Consider the following 20,085-nt stretch of genomic DNA (forward strand, 5'->3'; position numbering starts at 1 on the left):
GATCCAGTACCTGGTGACAAAGGACATCGCCGCAAGGACCTTGAATGATTTTCGCAAGAATTTCGAATAATTTTTGCAAGGTCCTTGAATGATCTTTGAAGCGAGGTCCTTTATCTTCAGGTATTGGTTCGCTGCTCGTTTTCTAAATTTGTCCATCTCTACTCCATCTACTGCGAATCGCTCTACTTCACTAGTTCTAAAAGGGAGAAAAATGACGACAGAGACACGAAACTGTATACATTAGTACACAATTAATTACATAGGGGGAGTTCCCTTAACGCCGGACGGCACCTAATATCCGACATTAGTTATACCTGCAATAATTGAAACGCTACCGAGCCGTTATTCCGCGTATCTCCTAGAGGAGACAAAAGGAGTAAAAATAAGTTTTCTACGCGTTTCACTCGCGTGTGCACAGGTAGAGAGATTTATTTAAGAGAAACCTTAAGCGTCCGGTGCTAGGGGAACTCCCCCTATTATTCGGTAAAAATTACAAGTAGCCGTGAACTTTTCAATCCACCCTAGTATATTGGTCGGTCGTATGCCTGTTCGTTCGTGTGACTCGTAATACTCTACCCTCCACGGTGCTCTCCGTAATGCTTTCTGCAACACTTTCTGCCTCGAAACATTCTTCCGCGTCTTTTTCTCTACGGCGCTCCTCTACTTGTCGCGTGGCCGGGTCCTTACCTGACACTTGTCGCGACGTGAGTGCGCCAAATGTTGCGACTGGGCCCCGGCTTACGGCAGGCTCGGGAGCCTGGACTTCTTCGCTTCGACGTAGATAAACCAGGACCGTCCACGCGTCCATTCATACAACTCTTGCAAGGCCATTTGATACTTCGGTCTTTTCCTTCCGCTGACTTAAACTGTGCAACTACGGCGATAATTTGTTAAAAGAACAATTTTTCCTTTGCTCTGTAGCGTATCTTAAACGTTACCTTTTTCTCGATAACAATGACTTTTGCGATCTTATAAATATTGGAAGACACATAGGGTGGAAAGCAAAACTGTTAGTCTCGATACCCACGCGGCGTGAACGGAAAGTCACCGAAAATCGGTCCGGCACGGAACGTGTTAACAACTACTGCTACTGCCACTCTGCTTTTTACTTCTTTTTTGTTTTTTTCACACATTCATCACCTCAGGACATTCACACCAAGGAGTAAAACAGTCGTTTCGTTACAACAGCCGCACATACTCTGTGTTTGACGAGTACACCTATCCCCCGATTTACACGGTTTTCAAAATAACGGCTTTTCAGAAATACACCTGTCCCCCGATTTACACGGATGATCGGTTCCTCAGAATACCGTGTAAATCGAATCACACATTCATCACCTCAGGACATTCACACCAAGGAGTAAAACAGTCGTTTCGTTACGATTTACACGGTTTTCAAAATAACGGCTTTTCAGAAATACACCTGTTCCCCGATTTACACGGATGATCGGTTCCTCAAAATACCGTGTAAATCGAAATCATGGCTTTTTGTATGAAAAACCGTGTAAATCGGGGAAAAAAGAAAATGCGCGTAATTTAGTCGGTGATTGAACTAAATTCATTATTTGAAATGTAAAATAAAAATGAAATAAAAATGAAAAACAAAAAATATTCAGGGTCAGGGTTTAGTTTCGAGCGAGCGATCGATGAAGAAAAGGGGGAAATTCCGTTCATTTTTTTAGTTTAATGCCAGTGTTAACAAACGAACGGTACTAAAAAATGACTGTACAACTTTTATTTTTAACAGTTTATATGTCTGAAAAGCCGTTATTCTGAAAACCGTGTAAAAGTGAAATCGTGTAAATCGGGGGATAGGTGAAATTCCGTTCATTTTTTTAGTTTAATGCCAGTGTTAACAAACGAACGGTATTAAAAAATGATTGTACAACTTTTATTTTTAACAGTTTATATATCTGAAAAGCCGTTATTCTGAAAACCGTGTAAAAGTGAAATCGTGTAAATCGGGGGATAGGTGTATTACTCGTCGTCGCTTACTTTTGGCGACACATTTTAGGTACTCCAGAGGTCGCGACAGCTGACTGGTTAAACATTAGAGAAAGATGTTTGACGAAGAATGCAATTATTATTCGAGAGAAAGAGTTAACGTTATATACATTTATGTACTTAATATTGGAAAGAGATTCTACGCTTGTTTCAGAACGCGTCAGTTTTACCCCCGCAAGCCGTCGAATTTATTTCGTTTAGCGAGAACGCATTTTTTCGCGCAGTTTGTTAAACCACGAGCAAAAAGGAAGAGAAAAATGTATGTATATAGGTTCATCGAGGAGCCGTTTTCCAGTTTTTCGATCACGTTCGTTTGCGATTCGTAGCCCAGCGTATTCGAGCAACTCGACCGAGAGTAGGAAGATCACGAATGACCATTAATAAAATACCATTTATTCTGATACATCGGTTTATTTCATACCCATCATTTCGTAGAAAAGTTAAGGGGAAACTGGTGTTTCCTTGGTAGAATACTTTGTATAAAGATAACGAGATACCTTCTCTGCTTCGTTTTTAAGCGTGTTCCTCGTCTTCTCTATTCGTTGCGTCAGATTTATTAATAAAAACGTTGAATTTCTTTAAGGCGTTACATGCAAGGCGCCATCTGGCACCTGGAACGTCGCTGGAGCTTCTTGGGACAGGGATGTCCTCTGTTTTGTGGCTCTTGCTGAGGATACGAAATCGATATCGAGGATGTCAGAGTTTTGCCGTTTCGAGTGTAATTATTATCGGGGCTTTCGTTCAGTGAGGCTTAATTTTATCGGAGTTGCGAAACGCAGCGATAATGATTATCGTGATATTGATGATTAGATTGTGGATTTTTGTGCGAATTTATATTTTTCAGAATATCCCGGAAAAATAGATAAACAAATACAGAAAAAGAAAGTAGAACTTGGGTAGAAAATTATTTCACCTGTGAGGTGTTATAAGAAGCACTATAATTTTGAGATTTTTTCGTGTTACGTGCATTTTGTGCAATCTTGCCCTGTCCGGTCGCGCAGCCCACCGGCCACTAACACATCATAAATTAACAAACAGTCCTTCCCAGCCGTCTTCCTAGTCCCTAACAAATTCCTTCCCTGGTCATGTTCCCTATCCATTTCCCCTTTCCGGGTTTTCCCCAAATTATTTCAACTTTTGCACACCACCTTCACCCTCACGTTCTCCTTCCACTAGTTTCCTAATATCCAATCACACCTCAGCATTTTTCGAGTCCTCCTTTTCCACCACCTTCAACGTCCAACCAATCACAACATACACCGACCTAATATATACCCACGCACCACCACAAATAAACGAGTTCAAAAATATTCTTACGAAGAGAAGCCTCTTATTCGCCATTGTTGATTTGTATTAATGTAGCCCGTGTGTGCTGTCGCACTGAGCCGACTGTTTAAAAATGGACAAATGCGTGTTGCCTTTCTAACTTTGTGTAATTTTTATTGTATGTAAAAACTAAGTGACTAGTTTGACTGATAGATGTTTCTGCTCTGATGGTTGTAATGATTCTGACTTCTCGAGAGCTCGTCTTCGCCCTCGAGAGCGGTGGTTCTTGAAAAATACGCTGATTGGTGAATATTTTCTAGTATTCATCGCCAATCAACGTGCCTAATTTTCTCGCCAACTCCTTCCAGTGCGCCCTTAGCGTGCTTTACCCTGGTGGAGTGGGAGAAGATCCCAAAGGGCAACCAAATGTTTATAATAATTCGGGAAATTCCTCCGGGTGACTCATCGGCCAGCGGACCGTTACAGACAATTGTACCCTTCGGAAAACCCGTGGTTTATGGCATGTTCTTAAGCTATTGAGCGCGAAAGGCACAAGCGGCAAAAAACTCTAATTAAGTGATTCTACCGGCCTTCGCTAGGATGGACGTTAAAGCATAAAATAGTAAATTAAATCCTAATCTCAAAAACAGCCTGTAGGTGCGATCGTGCCATAAACCTTTGCCTGATGAATCCATCACCACACCAACTACTAGAATTTCGCCCTTCCGGGATTAACACGTCGGGAGCGCAACGATACTAGCCGAGTTCGAGCTGAAAACGAGTCGAGCACCGTACATGCCCTTTAAATTTCCTGGAAATGCATGAAAATCCGCGGTCTAATAGTGATCATCTCTGTGTTTCGAAACGTAAGAATACTTTTCCCATAAGGACGCGTTTTACACCGGAAAGCCTCGATAATAAAATCAATATCGTTGTAATAAAAGATTCGTTGAAAGTGGATTGAACTCACGATGACAGAACGATAACTGGAAACGCGACCAATTCCGCACGAAACGCTGCACGGTGACCAAGGTGACCAATCACTGACGATGCAATCAACGCGTGCTGTGGGTGTCTGTGTGATTGTTCGATTCGAAGGTTTTCCAGTGAGAAGTTCTCTAACCTGAAGTTACAACAAAATCGTCTCCAACTTTCTATTAGAATCTAAAGTAAACGCTGTACTCACGATACCGCAAGTGCTGTTGCATTCTTCAGCCGTGAGGAAGTTGTTCCTGTTGCCGCGACAACCACCGTAACCGAATGGAACGCACATTAACTTCTGAGGAACGAACGCCCATCTCTGGAAGTATCCTCTGCAAGGTCCGGGATCTGCTTCCTCCATACAAACCACTGTAACGACGAATGTAACGGTAAACTGTTTAGCGTGTGACTGTTTTTTTTTCAAAAAATGTTTGAAAATTGTACCTTTAGCAGTGGCCATGTCGAATGTACAGTCAGCCTGTTCCAAACAAGGACGTTGCTGGAGCAATTCCATTTTCGAGGAGCACTCCTGTTGCTGTGACGGATCGACCATCAACAACCTGGTCCTCAACTTCACTCCTTTGCCGCAGGAAGCACTGCACGGTGACCAATCAGACCAATCAGTTGCCTGGAACGATTTTCGAGAGCTACGTATGAAGTAGTGTAGGATGGATGGAGTTTTTTCACGGATGCTTTTATTTTCTTTGGAACGATAGTTTCGCGAATGAAGGGTACTTGAGGTGGGAAGATTAAAGTGCGAAAGAAGAGTGTTTGGAACTGGGTGCTTGAGATTATGGTGTGAACGAAGGGTTCATAGTCACTCGGGGATTTCTTTTCTGAGAGTGCCTGAGAGAGTGTGAGAGAGGAAGACAGAAAGGAAGACACAGAGGAGAGCCAGGAAGGAAAACAGAGAGGGAGTGACAGAAGAGAGGAGAAATAGAGAGAGGAGAGACCAAAAAAGAGAGGGAGAGACAGAAAGGCAGAGGAGAAACAGAGAGAGGAATGACAGAGAGAGTGGAGGGACATAAAAAGAGAGGGAGAGACAGAAAAAGAGACCGAAAGGAAGAGGAGAAACAGATGCAGGGTAGACAGAGAAAGGGGAAAACGATGCGAAAACAAAAGAGAGTGGATGATGCGTTAAAAAGAGAGTCGAGTCAGAGTGGAAAAGCGAGTGTGAAAAAGAGTCAGAGTTGTTAATGAGAGTCAGTGTGGTAATAGTGCAGACATGCATAAAATAATACTATAATTAACGATGGTAACTTCAAATATTTTCCATTAAATTACACCTCTTCAGTCTCGATCATGAAAATCCATCTTAGCACACTCCTTATCGATTAACCTTCTTCACCTTACTCTTTGAAACATCTTCCGAGCTTTCCAGCTCAGGTGTTCACCCTACGTAAATTCGAAAAGTCGTGATAGGAGTACGGAGCTAGTATCTCTGTTTATAATGTCTGCATCAAGTGTAAGGGGTAGAGAAATAGATAGAGATAGAATGTGCGGGTGCAGTAACGATCAGTTGGTACTTGTCGTTCGAGTTCAGAGCGCGAGAAAATTAGAATACAAAGACATTGAATTTATTATATTCTATTACGATATTCAGGCTTAGTATCGCTGTGCGTTGCAAGTTACACAGAAATTTCCAGGAAAAGTTAACAATTTTAACAAATTTCTTTTTCCAAATCAGGTGAATTGCTATGTGATCCCCACGACATCAATTTCCAATCTATAACGAATTGAATGTCGATGTAAATTGACAGGTGATTCGAAGCTTTTGCCAGGTAGTGTATATTTCTTATTCTGTTTCAATTTTCCAGGAGTGAACCAGTCAAACGATTCAAAGTTTCAAGTTACCACCGACAGAATATCGTGCTATTACAGCTGAATCACTTGTTCCTTATTATTTCCAAACAGACGGCAAGCAAACGAGGATAGTAAAAAAGAAAAATTTCGCATTGCAGAAGCGACACTCAAAAGAAACAGATACCTTGCACGCAGGATCGATCTGTTCCTCGAGGCCAGGCGCACAGGCCGCTTCCATGCATTTCACCTTCTCGAAGAGAGACACGTTAGGACATCGTTTACGGCCCATACGATCCTTGAACCGTCTGGTCCTCATTTTCAAGCCTGGACCGCACGTCGACGAGCATTCGGACCAGCTACCCCATTCGGTGGTTTCGCAAAAGGGGTTGTTTAAGACGGGCAAACTATCGTCGGTATCTTCCTCGCCCCTGAAGCGAGATTCGCAAGTGTAATCCTTTAGTCGACGATAAGGGAGTCGAAGAGAGGGAGCGGAGAGTTTGTATGGAAAATAACGATACTTTCCAAGTACTTACGAGCACTCTGGTATGGATGCGACACACATCTCCTTGGAAACCAATTGCCTATTGCACTTCAACATCGCCGCTTTCTCTGGCATCAGGTAGGATCTCGTTCTCATCCGCAGACCCTTGCCGCAAGATACCGAGCATGTTGACCACGGTGTGTATTCTGTCGTCTGACATTCGGCTGCAAGATAAAATGAAAATTACGTCGATTCAAAGAAATATCTTTGGTGGAATTATTGAATACAGTCTGGGCCACGATGTAGGTCGTAAAATGTACTCTCAAAATGCGGTAGTGGTTGATGATGATGCATCTAAGGCTATGCGCTGTGTTTTGTTTTAGGTTTCTGCGTAAAGAAAGAACGACGACTTGACCCGCAGTATTTCATTTGCTATTTCAAATATTCCAGTATTTAATATTAGGAGTTTCTTTCTGTATCTGTATTGTTTGACCCTAGTGCGTTTTTCCGTTCGACTATGCACTTAACACTAACCGTACTGTGGGATTTTGTTAATTACTTTTTACGTATGTTAAATTAAAAGTACCCCAAGCGTCGCCGGTGTTGTTCACTAATATTATCTGTCACAGAAGATGTAATTCGCTCCCTTAATAATTACGGTTCGATGCTTCTCGTTCGCTGGTCAAACACACACCACTTACACTCTTCTCCTTTTTCTCCAACACACGCATCACACACACACTAACCCATGTTATTGTCTAAACATTAACAAATGCGCCACGCACGATCGTCTTTCGTTCGTTCTTCCTGCCCAGGCCATTCACACCAGCTCTCTCACATTCACTCTTTCATACAAAAAACCCCACAGTACCAATTTGATATGTAATTTTTTTAAATTTTCTGCGTTGTTTCTTATATCAACACTTTGACGTCCGCTGTCCCGTATACGTGATTTCGCCGGGCGAGCGATTTTCGGTCGGCGTCACGCTGACATGACTTCATCTTTTTGGCTATAAAACGTAATATAAATAATTCATATTCCACGTATTTTCCCCACAAAATGTTTCGTAATTACACTCTAAAAGACTGAGCGAAAAATGCCGGCGGTACGATCTTCTAGGGGCGATTTAGAGGCGAGAGTCGCCGGCGGCAGCGACGAGGTTTTCAGCGAAATCTGCGGACGTCAGTGTTAAATTAACAATCACCTGTATTCCTTTCAGAAAAATATCATCTTTATTTCACAACCGGTCAATTCACCGGCTACGGTAACAAATAGGTATACATAAAGTCCCTGTACGATTAGTGTTCAGGTCTTTGGGTGAAAAAAGACCCAAGGGAACCTAAACTTGATAACACGAAAAATTACGGAAAAAATAAGAAGGCGATGGGTCAAAAAAGACCCGAACACCGGACTAAGGTTAAATCCATCGACACAGAACTAAAAATTAGATTTCAGGTCCATTTTCGACGTATTCACGACCACGCTACATCGTCTAACTCGGACTACAGCAGAAATATCGAAAGTTTCATACGTCTGGAAGTGTCCTCGGTGTTCTCAGCCACCTCTAGCTGCGACACTTGCTGCTGAAGGATCTCCTCGTCGCACCCTCGCGGAATAGTCTTCTCCCTGTTCAAGTACAACCTGGCAAGTGGTAACATAGGTCTTCCGGATGGATCGTAAAACGGCGCTCTAGGATCTTCAGGGTACAAAGTGGTGATTGGCTTCATCTTCTCTCGTGGCTTAGTCTCCGAATTCGGCGACATGTAGGTGATCCCATTGTCCGTACCAGCATCCCACGGGTACAAATCGATTATCTCGCTCTTTGTCCAGGTGCAGTCTTTTCTGCAGAGGTTCAACTTGCTCACACCTACCACCCAGTCTGGAGATGGTCCTAACATCGAAGCTACCGAGAGCATAGGATGATTCTTGTCCACTCTGAACGAAAAAATAAAACACTCGTCTCCCTTCTGTTTCTGAATTTTATCGCAGAAAACTTAGCGTACCAAGGAGGCTACGGTAGAGCTCCGATTATCCGAAATACTCGGGACAGAGGCGATGCTACGGACGTAATCAAATATGCCGGATAATTGGACTACACCTATGAAGTGACAATAACGAAGGAAATAATTTAGAAAACGACTATGGATGCAAGTTACGATGCTACGTACACGATACACGAATTCCTCCACTTTCTTCGTCAAATGTTTTGTCGCGTCGCGTTCTTCTGTGAATGTTCAAAACTCGCGACTGTTGCCCACCAAGTCAATCTTGGGTAATTAATTCAAATTTTAGTTTGCTCGGAACGTTAGGAAAACGTGGAGTGCGTCACGAACGATTGATGACTCTGTTTCAAAATGACTCGAGTGGTCGATCGCGACTCGAAAGGTACGTTATGTGTCTCCTCGGAAGGCTGAAGAGTATATGTCGTTCGCTCGAGAGAATCTTTGCGAATGTCGTTGCCGATCCCCGAATTTTTCTGGAGTCCGCCGTGACTCCTCCGCCAAGTGTAAGAAGGCACGCTGATTGGTTTTTCACGAAAGTACAAATTACCAATCAACGTGCCCCTCGAGTGTCACCCACCCTTCCATTGCGCCCTTAGCGCGCTTTTCTTTGGAAGGAGTGTGCGTGGAATCTTCGCTGTCCTTCGGTGACGCGTCAGAAATTCCCGCCAGGTCAACCCTGTGGATTGACCCTTCAGGAACCCTGGTTTATGACACTTCTTCGGCTATTGAGGACGCCGAAAGATAGAAACTTTAAAGCCATTGTTTGCAAGAAATTACTTATATTTTCGCGTAGCTGCGAAGCGTTTTTGTTCTCAAAAATAACCTTCTGGTGCGAGCGTGTCATAAACCCGGTCAACGAAGACCCCGCGTGTTTCGTACCTGCGCGACGGAACATGTTTGATATCGATAATTCCTTGTGTCAACGACAATGTTTCGATTGGCAACCGAGACTGGAGTGCGGCGTATTAACAAAAGTCAGGGAAACGGCGAAAAAATGAAATTTAGATTTTGTGATTTTTGATGAAATTTTCAGCATAATATGTATAACTGGCATAGATCTACAAAACGTAAGTTTCAAATTTTCGTTACAAACTCAGGTACAAAAAGTTGTAAACAGCGACCTTTACAATTTTCTTCGCGATTCCTACAAATTGTACTTTTTACCAAATTTCTTGAACACGGCATCTAGTACACTAGTCCTTCTAATTTCTCGAAAAAACTCAAGTCGACAGGTTCGGTGTCCGAATATTAGTGGGAGTCGTACATAAATCTGACCTGGCACTGAACGTGTCAAAATTTAATTTCTATTTCCTCCTTCCTGTGTGCCTTCAAAGAGGCCTTCGTTTGTTCGCGCGAAACATGATCGGCGACGGTTGCCGAAGAACAATCGGAGCGAATGTGCCGGTTAATCGAGTATTTCGGATAATCGGTATCGAATTGCAGATAGAAGATACAGGTGTGTAACTGGCTACCTGAAGCTAGTGCTCGTGTTGCTGTTTACATTGGGATACCAAAGGCCGGCAGCCTTGACGAGAGTCCTCAACTGATTGGAATTAGCCCTGAGCTCGGCTTCGACTCCAGACGCGGAGCCCCATTCGGCCAATTGCCGGAAGCCATCAGTGGCGATATGGTCCTTGCCCCAGAAGGAGAAGGTGGGCACGTGAGACGCGCCAATCACGTCGCTGAAGTGGGTCAACCAGAGGGAGAACGGAAAGTCCTTCGGATGGGTCACGTTCGACCAGATTCCCTCCATCGTTAGCTGCAACGTACACGTGAAAGAAGCAAAAAATGGAGAAGCTGAAATTTAAACATTCACTCACGATCTCTACAGCACAACATTTCTTTTACATTTAATCCCTTTACGCTCATGTCTGTGTCTCAGTTTTATGCAATTTTACTTCTATTGTCAATGAATTAATATTAATTAAATTTATGCAATTTCCATATCCTTTCTACTGTGACAGAAACGTAAGTTACGACGTTGTAAACAGGGAGAAACTTATTTCTATACTCTGAGAAAAATAAAGCTGATCACTTTTGGCACGTCAAGTTGGAGAAAAATTGTAAGCGTTGAGGGGTTAAATCACTCTGCTACTGTTTATCGTTCGACACGAGTTTACCAAACATCCGTGTAGCTCACCGAGTACTTGGCCTCGTCGCAGGCGCAGCACTTGGTGTCTAAAGTCTCGACCTCGGCCGGTCCCATCTCGCAGAAGGTCTTGATTAGCCCGCCATCCTCGGCGTACCAGCGTACATTATTCTCGAACACCATCGTGGTGAAGATAACACATCCCGAACCGGGCGGCGGTGCCCTCCACATCACTTGGATCTACGCCAAGGTAAGAACGTTTTAACTGTCTCGTTGCGGAAATTCGCCGGCCCTGGCCAGCGATAACACGGAGGAATCAAACACCATCGGACGGGTTGGCCGGTGGCCAGCCGGCGGAAATTTATCTGCGATCCGCCTCCGTGCATTTTCGCGGTACACAGAAATGTGTACATCACTATCGCGGGACCTAGATACCGGAGTGATTAAGAAAAACGAGGGAGAGACGTATGCGTAGTATGGCGAAAATGTTTCTCTCTTCTTAGGTAGTTTTAAGGTTGAAAATTTGGGAAGTTTTTGAGATTTATAAGAGGCGCAGGATGAAAGTTGTGAAAGAGAAAGCGGTGACTCACGAGTCGATCACTTTTAATGGGAAAAATTAAGAAATAGTGTGTGCGTACGGTAGGAGAGAAAGAAGACGAAAGAAGAGTTTTTCCTTGCAGTGTTGTAGATAGAGTTAGTAATGAATAGAGTCAGGATGTTGGAACAATTGTCAGAATGTTGCAGATAGAGTCGGAGTGTTGTAAAAGTCGTCAAAGTGTTGGATATAGAGTGTTTTACGAGTCGTCAGAGTGTTGGAAATGGAGTGTTCTAGATAGAGCAGAGTTACAGATAGAGACGAGGTGTTGTACATAGAGTCAAAGTTGCAGATAGAGTCGCAGTGTTGTAAAAGTCGTCAAAGTGTTGGATATACAGTGTTGTAGATAGAGACAGAGTATTGTAAAAGTCGTTAGAGTGTTGGAGATGAAGTGTTCTAGATAGAGCAGAGTTACAGATAGAGACGAGGTGTTGTACATAGAGTCAAAGCTGCAGATAGAGTCGCAGTGTTGTACATAGAGTCAAAGTTGCAGATAGAGTCGCAGTGTTGTAAAAGTCGTCAAAGTGTTGGATATAAAGTGTTTTACGAGTCGTCAGAGTGTTGGAAATTGAGTGTTCTAGATAGAGGAGAGTTACAGGGAGACGAAGTGTTGTACATAGAGTCAAAGTTGCAGATAGAGTCGCAGTGTTGTAAAAGTCGTCAAAGTGTTGGATATAAAGTGTTTTACGAGTCGTCAGAGTGTTGGAAATGGAGTGTTCTAGATAGAGCAGAGTTACAGATAGAGACGAGGTGTAGTACATAGAGTCTAAGTTGCTGATAGTGTCGCAGTGTTGTAAAAGTCGTCAAAGTGTTGGATATACAGTGTTGTAGATAGAGACTGAATATTGTAAAAGTCGTTAGAATGTTGGAGATGAAGTGTTCTAGATAGAGCAGAGTTACAGATAGAGACGAGGTGTTGTACATAGAGTCAAAGTTGCAGATAGAGTCGCAGTGTTGTAAAAGTCGTCAAAGTGTTGGATATACAGTGTTGTAAATAGAGACAGAGTATTGTAAAAGTCGTTAGAGTGTTGGAGATGAAGTGTTCTAGATAGAGCAGAGTTACAAATAGAGACGAGGTGTAGTACATAGAGTCAAAGTTGCAGATAGTGTCGCAGTGTTGTAAAAGTCGTCAAAGTGTTGGATATACAGTGTTGTAGATAGAGACAGAGTTTTGTGAAAGTCGTTAAAGTGTTGGAGATGAAGTGTTCTAGATAGAGCAGAGTTACAGATAGAGATGAAGTGTTGTACATAGAGTCAAAGTTGCAGATAGAGTCGCAGTGTTGTACATAGAGTCAAAGTTGCAGATAGAGTCGCAGTGTTGTTAAAGTGGTCAAAGTGTTGGATATACAGTGTTGTAGATAGAGCAGAGTTACAGATAGAGACGAAGTGTTGTGTATAGAGTCAAAGCTGCAGATAGAGTCGGAATGTTGTAAAAGTCGCCACAGTGTTGGGTACGGAGTGTTGTAGATAGGACTGTTTTTGCAGTGCTGTATGTAGATAGAGTCGGGATGTTGTAAGAGTTGTCAAAGTGTTGCAGATAGAGTCAGCGCGTTGTATATAAAATCAGAGTTACAGATAGAGTGCGAGTATTACAAGGAGTCATCAGAGTGTTAGATATAAAGTATTGCAAGATTCGTCAGAGTGTTGGAGATGCAGTGTTCTAGATAGAACAGAGTTACAGATAGAGGAAGTGTTGTACACAGACTCAGAGTTGCAGATAGAGTCGAGTGTTGTAAAAGTCGTCAGGGTGTTGAATATAGAGTGTTGTAAATAGAGTTAGAGTATTGGAAATGGAGTGTTGCAGATAGAGTCAGAGTGGTACATAGAGTCCGAATGTTACAAAAATCGTCAAAGTGTTATGTCAGTCCTTTAAGTGTCGTCTAAGTTATCTTAAAATTGCAAGTGTCGTTTCATAATTGATAGAGTTGCATAGCAGTTGCCTTACCGTTGCGATTTGTACTAATTACTGTATTCACTTATCATATTCTGTCCATTATCATTACCACAAAGCATCCTACATACAGGTTGAGTCTCCTAACATGACGACTTCAAATAACTCGTAAGTTATTCGTTGTACGAAAAAATGTTTCAAACAAAAGTTGCATGGTATCTAAGGGGACATACAGTGCTCTAATCTGTTTTTTATTACCTTTCCTTTTCATTGAGATATTAGAGTCACCTTCAGTTTTTTAAATGGAGTATCTAATATTCTTTTTCGAATTCGGATAAAGCATCAAATTCTGCGTAAAAAGGTATTGTTAGAAAGTGGAACTTAAAATGAATAATTACTGAGATATCTTCAAATTGATAATCTTCTATTAAGAAATACTCTCAGTCAGCGTGATTCTTAACACTACTTTGTTTACTTGTTTTATAAATATCTCAGTAATTATTCATTTTAAGTGCATACAGTATCTACTTCACCTCGGATTTCGGGAAATCTGAAGCCTCAGTAATCGTGTTGACACAGTCTTCGTTGAAAGTGGTCAGACCATCGGGAAATAGTTGAAAGTAGCCTACTCTACTTGCAGGATTATTCGGCGAGTGTTGAGAGTGCACAGACAGCGTGAAACGCGTAAATTGTTGCAGTCTCTCGTGTGTTCTCGAACCTGAAATTAACATTATTTGCTGAACGACAACTGTATACGTATATCTATCTGCGTGTGTGTGTGTGTGTTAAACGAAGTTCATCGAGTACCACTGGTCGAATGTGGAAAATTGTACGAGTGTACACGGTCGAAATAACGCGATCTTTGAGAGAAACCGCAGCAAACGTCGTTACCTTGCAAACTGATCGTGTAAATAGCGTTGGGAATATATTTGTCGGACTCCCCGCTAACGAGAATCCTGTAGCCACCGTCGCCAATGGTCCTCGGAACGGAAGTTTGCTCCGTGGTCGGTCTCATAGGGCATCCGGCCTGGACCGCGATCACCAGACACGCTGTCACGGTCAGGAACAACATGGTGCAGCCTGAAATGATCGATGCGCTTCGGATCGGTTCTGCTACCAGCCAAATTCTCCTTGTTAATTCAACGGACAACTGAGTTCGTTCCCGTGCACGTTCCACAACTAACGACAACGAAACTCTTCTCGAATAATTTCTATGAAATTGTCGCGTACAATTTCACACGTGTAGGGTAATTTCGGGATAGACGGACCAGGCAAGTATTTCCTACATTATCCGCCAGATATGGAAGAAAAAACACCGAGAGCCACGCTCGATCGTTTTCCGTGAAACAAAAGAATACCGACGCGTTCCACATATGGCGGATAATGTACGAAATACTTTCCTTGTCCGTCTCTCCCGGAATTACCCTATTTGTCAACAATCTTTGCCGCTTTATTTTTCCTCCCTTCAATCCCTCGAAACTGTTTCACCGTTTCAAACTTTCAAAAGCAACACAGAGAACTGAGAAACGGTAAATAAGACAGTTTCTTCGTATCGATCTCTGTCAATAAAAACCCATTTTTTCCGTTTTCTTTTCCTCCCTTCGTTCCCTCGAAACTGTTTCAGATTTCCAAAAGCAACACAGAGGGCTGAGAAACGACGGAACGGTAAACAAGACAGTTTCTTCGTATCGATCTCTGTCAGTAAAAACGGAGAGATCGCGGGATCGTATCCTTGAATTGGCGAGAGAGAAAAATGCGTGGTAATCGTGAAGAACGATCGAATCTCCGCTGGTAACGCGATAATAAATCCACCGAGTTAAAGGTTACGGCGGCTCGAGTGATAAGGTTTCAACGATCGCGAGCTGTATCGCGATTTAACAGGAGAAATCGAAAGTCCCGTTTTGACTTCGATCGGCGACGTTTCCCTAAAGAAGAGAAGCTCGATTCAGTTAGTTTCTAGGGCAAGAGGTTTCCTTGGATCCAATGGATCATAGAGAACGATCCGCTTGCGACACGCGTCCCCTCATCATTCGCGTGCCTTCACGGTACGTGACGTAAGAGACGAAGTTACGAGGCGCACGCCAATGTAAACTGGCCGTGACGAGAAACTCCGACGCATTTGCCATCGACCGGAGAACGCTCGCAACAGTGGTTTGTGATAAATGAGCTCCGATTCTCGGGGAACAACGATCCTCCGTGATGAAGACACTCGAACACTCTCCACTGTTTCGAATTTCTTTCTTAATCGACGTTACGGAGCCGTGTGTCGCTCGAAATGTACACTCGAAGGAAGAAATAATGGGAGATTGCGAAGTGCACTCGTTTTTATGACCCTTTCATTGATATCGATGTTGTATGTATTATTGGCGCCTGGAGGCTGTTAACTCTAATTCATTGCTGTGTACTATTCACGTCTTTAGGCGCTTTTCTTTTTATTTCGTGACAGACGATTTGAGGATGGCCGTTTAAATTGCTTTTCAAGGGTATTCTTTTGTGGAATCTTGTGAATCGTGTATCTTTTTTAAAGAAGCTGCAATTTTGCAATGTTCGTCCATTTCTTCTCCATATATTGGACGATTGGAAAAGTTCGTGCCCGATCTGAAAGTAAAGATTTCATGCGAAACTGAAATGGAACGAAATGAATAACTATTTGAAAATAAAACACAATAGGAATGTAACATTACGCTAAAGGAAACGTCTGTGCCGAAGGTTCTCGCCACCTTTGAAAATCGGGGACGAACTTTCGCAATCATCCAATACTTTAGCTGAAGTTTTACTAATTTCTTTGAAAGATGTAGTAGCGGTTGCAGGTAATATTGTGATATTAGTAACATCATAAAATCATTTACGAAGGAGAACCATTTTACACTGTTGGCGACTTTTGACGCACTTCCACCTTAGTTTAATAAATCGAATTTTAAAACGATGCGGCCAAAATAAGAAATTTTGCAGCCGTGGTTCACAATTCACCGTCGGTCACCCTCGCTACGCGTTAAAGTCTGCCGTGGCGAAAGGGTTAAAGCATTTAATATACCTATGGATAGAGAAGATGCACCGTTCAGATTGTTTATTATTCAATGATTAATTGCCGAGCAACTTATTTTTCAGTCGTGATACGATATCCATCGCGTGTAAAAGGTAAAGCTGTGTGAATTCAATTTTCTTCGCTGCACACAGCGAACGCTTTACCTTCGAGAGGCCATTAATCAAAGGGTTAACTCGGTATAGCCAGCGGAACAAATATGACGTTATTTACGTGTTCGAGTATATCGACAAGCGAATCAAGAGAAACTTGAGAAAATAAGGGCCCTAAAAGGTCGCATAAATTACTGTGCAGAGCTGAGAAGTTGACGTGCCGAAGGATCGACGAATAGGCCCACCTTTTCTAACAAAATCGCAAAAATTCTACTATTGTCCGACACGATAACACCGACGAATCGAATCATATAAAATTGCGTAACGAGAGATTCAGACGATGCGAGCGAATTGTTTGCCCTTTAATTTACCACTTCGCTGTATTCCTTCCGCCGACTATACGCTAAATTTCTTCCCCCGGCTGTACCGTTCAAATTCCCATCAGAAACAGATGATCGCACACGGTGCACTGAACAACTGAAGCTATTCTAGACAATCTCTACATAACAGGACGATCAGAGACGCGACGGTAATTACTATCACGTACAGTCTGTACAATTTCGGAATATCTAAAACACGGCAGAACCTTGACGCTTGCAAGCAAACCTCGACTCTTCTATTCTACCAACACGTGGCAAGAATGTTCGCTTATACTTACGAGTAAACAAAATGAAACACGATAAAAGAAGAAGAAGCGTGGATTTTACTTCGATATCGAATCTATAACAACTGATTTCCTTACTTTGTTAATTGAGCCACTCGCAAGCCAAACTGACTAACTCCACTTTTCAAACTCTTCCAATTTTATTATCGAAGCATGCACTTCGTGCTTAACTCTGTCTAAACGAAAAAGTTTAATAAATTCAGTTCAACCCCTCGAGTGCACTTTTTAAAAATTATTTTCTTTCGCTTTTCATATAGCCCAAAGAAGGTAAGCTACAGAAAATAATTTCCACGCGCCCAGGAAATAATAAAAAAAGACAAAGTTGATCTTAGTCTGCGCGTCAAGTTGACAAAAAATGTGAGCATTAAAGAGGTTAAGAGAGTTAGTCGCTGTAATTTCCGAATGGCTCAATTGCTGCGTACGTTTTCAGTCCGCAGATTCTACCGCGCGGCGATCAAATAGATCGTGAAACGCGACAATCAAACGCACGGTTACAAAACGATCGCTCGGTCTTCAGGCACAGGCTCCGAGCGACAGGTATTACAGATGACGAGTCTCACGGAAGATCGAGAGATCGAGGTGAGTAAGCACAATGAGCGGGGCAGCTAATGGTCGGGCAGAAGACTAGAGATGCATCGGATTACGCGCGAGTGTATCTGGGAAGTGGGTCGGGAGTTCGAACCGGCTCTAGAGATCGCCACTCTCGGCACGTATGTAGGTGTAGGTTTCTAGAACGGTGGACTCGATGAAACAGGGACACAGCGGCGTTTGCCTGGCGGAAATCGCCGCGCGCTTCCGCCAATGCGTGAATCGCCGCGTCGGATCCATTCATCGGGAACCGGAGTTTCGACGCGTTTCTGTTTCTGAACTTGTCAAACGAGCGGACAGACGGAAAAGTCGGGGAAAGTAAGAGCTGATAAAGAGAAAGAGATTGCGAATGAAGTAAGGAGAGAGATAGGGGACAAGGAAGGATAATTGGGTACTCTGTCGTTAATAAGTGTTTTGTCACCGATTATGTTCGCGTAGAAATCGATTGACTTGAACTGCACTCTTTTGCGAAATTTTGCATCACAGTGTACTGTTTTCTGTAGTTTAATTTTTTTAAATAACGTTTCTGTATTTCTGGGAAAAACGGGGCAAAAATTAGTAAAATAATTAGAAATTTTGTCTTCTTTAGTTTCATTTTCTTAACTAACGTTTCTGAATTTCTGGGAAAAACGGGGCAAAAATTAGTAAAATAATTAGAAATTTTGTCTTCTTTAGTTTAATTTTCTTAACTAACGTTTCTGAATTTCTGGGAAAAACGGGGCTAAAATTAGTAAAAGTATGTGTAAAATAATTAGAAATTTTGTCTTCTTTAGTTTAATTTTCTTAACTAACGTTTCTGAATTTCTGGGAAAAACGGGGCAAAAATTAGTAAAATAATTAGAAATTTTGTCTTCTTTAGTTTAATTTTCTTAACTAACGTTTCTGAATTTCTGGGAAAAACGGGGCAAAAATTAGTAAAAGTATGTGTAAAATAATTAGAAATTTTGTCTTCTTTAGTTTAATTTTCTTAACTAAAGTTTCTGAATTTCTGGGAAAAACGGGGCAAAAATTAGTAAAAGCATTTGTCAAATTGTTAGGATAAATTAATTAGGCTGCTTCTGGAGCTCTGCAAAGTATATAAGATACTCTAACTTTGGATTGAAAGTGGAAAACCTGTGGCGCTCCAAATGTATCTAATCAACCTGACAAATTGGTAAATAGTAATACAATGGATTCCGGTTAACTTGGACCGCCGTTTATTTCGGACAGATACCGAAGACCGGAATATAAATACGTGTTTAGTTACTTATTGAACACACACATTTTCAATAAATCCTTTTCAGCTTCGTTTTTTACGTTCTTCAGATTTTGCCAAATTATTCCGGTCCCTATGTGTCCCAATTAACCGAATTCCACTGTAGATAGGATATTTTGCCTAATTATTTTCACTAGCAACGGCAATTTTAATGGTTTCAAAGGGCGAATGGAATGGACAAAACTTTTTTCCTACTTTTTTCAAGATCACCTACCGTTTTTACACGAACGTATATATTTTCTTCTACTGCATATAGTAACAGAAATTAAGTATAATCTTAAAACAACTTTGGATTCTAAAATTTTTAATCGAATGCGAAACTTCCTTTCGTCCTTTCGCCATTCCTTCTTATTCACCCTTTGCCACCGTTCAAATTACGACACCATATCTAGAGAGAATAATTAAGTGGCCTGTTGTACTTTTAAAACAATTAGGTGACTCACCCTGTATACTACGTGATCCCAGAACAGAACAATTTTTATAGGATTTCTAATTTTTTAATGACTATTTATGTTTCCTTCGCTTCAGGAAGTGTCTTAATACTTATTAACGAGAGAGTATGTAGCCTTGGAAAACAAAGGGTTTCAGAAGTATCATTAGGTCATCCTACAAGTTCGTGCTGAAGCTAAAAAATATTTTAACAAAAATCCAAGAAAATTCTGTACCGACGACATAAAAGAAAATAAAAAAAGAAGTCCTTCTTATCAAATTTAAAGATTTGCTGGAAATATTGGTCTAAACTGTTTTTCTTTATATTATTTTAGCGTCAGTAGTTGTGCCTATTAGCTCAAAGCCAATTTACCAACTTATCTGTCTGTCACCACTCACCATGATGTGTTCTGGATTAACGTTAGTTAATTGCATAAGCAATTATAGAGAAAAATTTTCAAAAAATTTTGGTCCAAATTGTAAAATTCGACACGAACTTATAGAATGACCTGTTAATTCACTAAAAGTATACAACGAGATTCGAAACTGAACAATATCCTCAGGATCTCTCTAATCTGTAACTTTTAATTTTAATTTCAATTTTCAAGTTGGTGAGCTCTTGTTGAAACTAAAAAATATTTTAACGAAAATCCAGGAAAATTCTACAGCAACGACATAAAGGAAAAGACTCGTATAATGAGAAAGCACTTAGATTTCTTTCTTATCAAAGAAATATTCGCCTAAATTATAAAATTCGACACGAGCTAAAAGAACGACCTGGTACACTTAAAAAAAAGTATACGAGATTCCAATCTGAATCTAATATTTTAACGACTATTTACATTTCCTTCGCGTTCAGGAAGTGTCTTAACGAGCGTGCACACATCCTTGGAGAACAAA

The 20,085-nt window shown here is 41.6% G+C and overlaps 1 protein-coding gene across 1 annotated transcript in view; it reads right to left on the reverse strand.

The window, feature by feature from the left end:
• Positions 1–2,507: 2,507 nt before the first annotated feature.
• LOC108570148 (spondin-1) overlaps positions 2,508–20,085 on the reverse strand; it is a 20,166-nt gene continuing 2,588 nt past the window's right edge. Inside the window, exons 2-12 of the mRNA XM_017931978.1 lie at positions 14,006–14,194; positions 13,648–13,832; positions 10,680–10,868; positions 10,012–10,298; positions 8,068–8,471; positions 6,588–6,759; positions 6,239–6,482; positions 4,696–4,879; positions 4,457–4,620; positions 4,241–4,393; positions 2,508–2,671 (exon numbers count right to left, since the gene is read on the reverse strand). Coding sequence (XP_017787467.1) covers positions 2,591–2,671; positions 4,241–4,393; positions 4,457–4,620; positions 4,696–4,879; positions 6,239–6,482; positions 6,588–6,759; positions 8,068–8,471; positions 10,012–10,298; positions 10,680–10,868; positions 13,648–13,832; positions 14,006–14,186 — 2,244 coding nt within the window. The 5' untranslated portion in view covers positions 14,187–14,194 and the 3' untranslated portion in view covers positions 2,508–2,590. The remainder of the gene's footprint in view (positions 2,672–4,240; positions 4,394–4,456; positions 4,621–4,695; positions 4,880–6,238; positions 6,483–6,587; positions 6,760–8,067; positions 8,472–10,011; positions 10,299–10,679; positions 10,869–13,647; positions 13,833–14,005; positions 14,195–20,085) is intronic.

Source organism: Habropoda laboriosa, unplaced genomic scaffold (assembly GCF_001263275.1).
Source record: "Habropoda laboriosa isolate 0110345459 unplaced genomic scaffold, ASM126327v1 scaffold10, whole genome shotgun sequence".
NCBI classification, from domain to species: Eukaryota; Metazoa; Arthropoda; class Insecta; order Hymenoptera; family Apidae; genus Habropoda; species Habropoda laboriosa.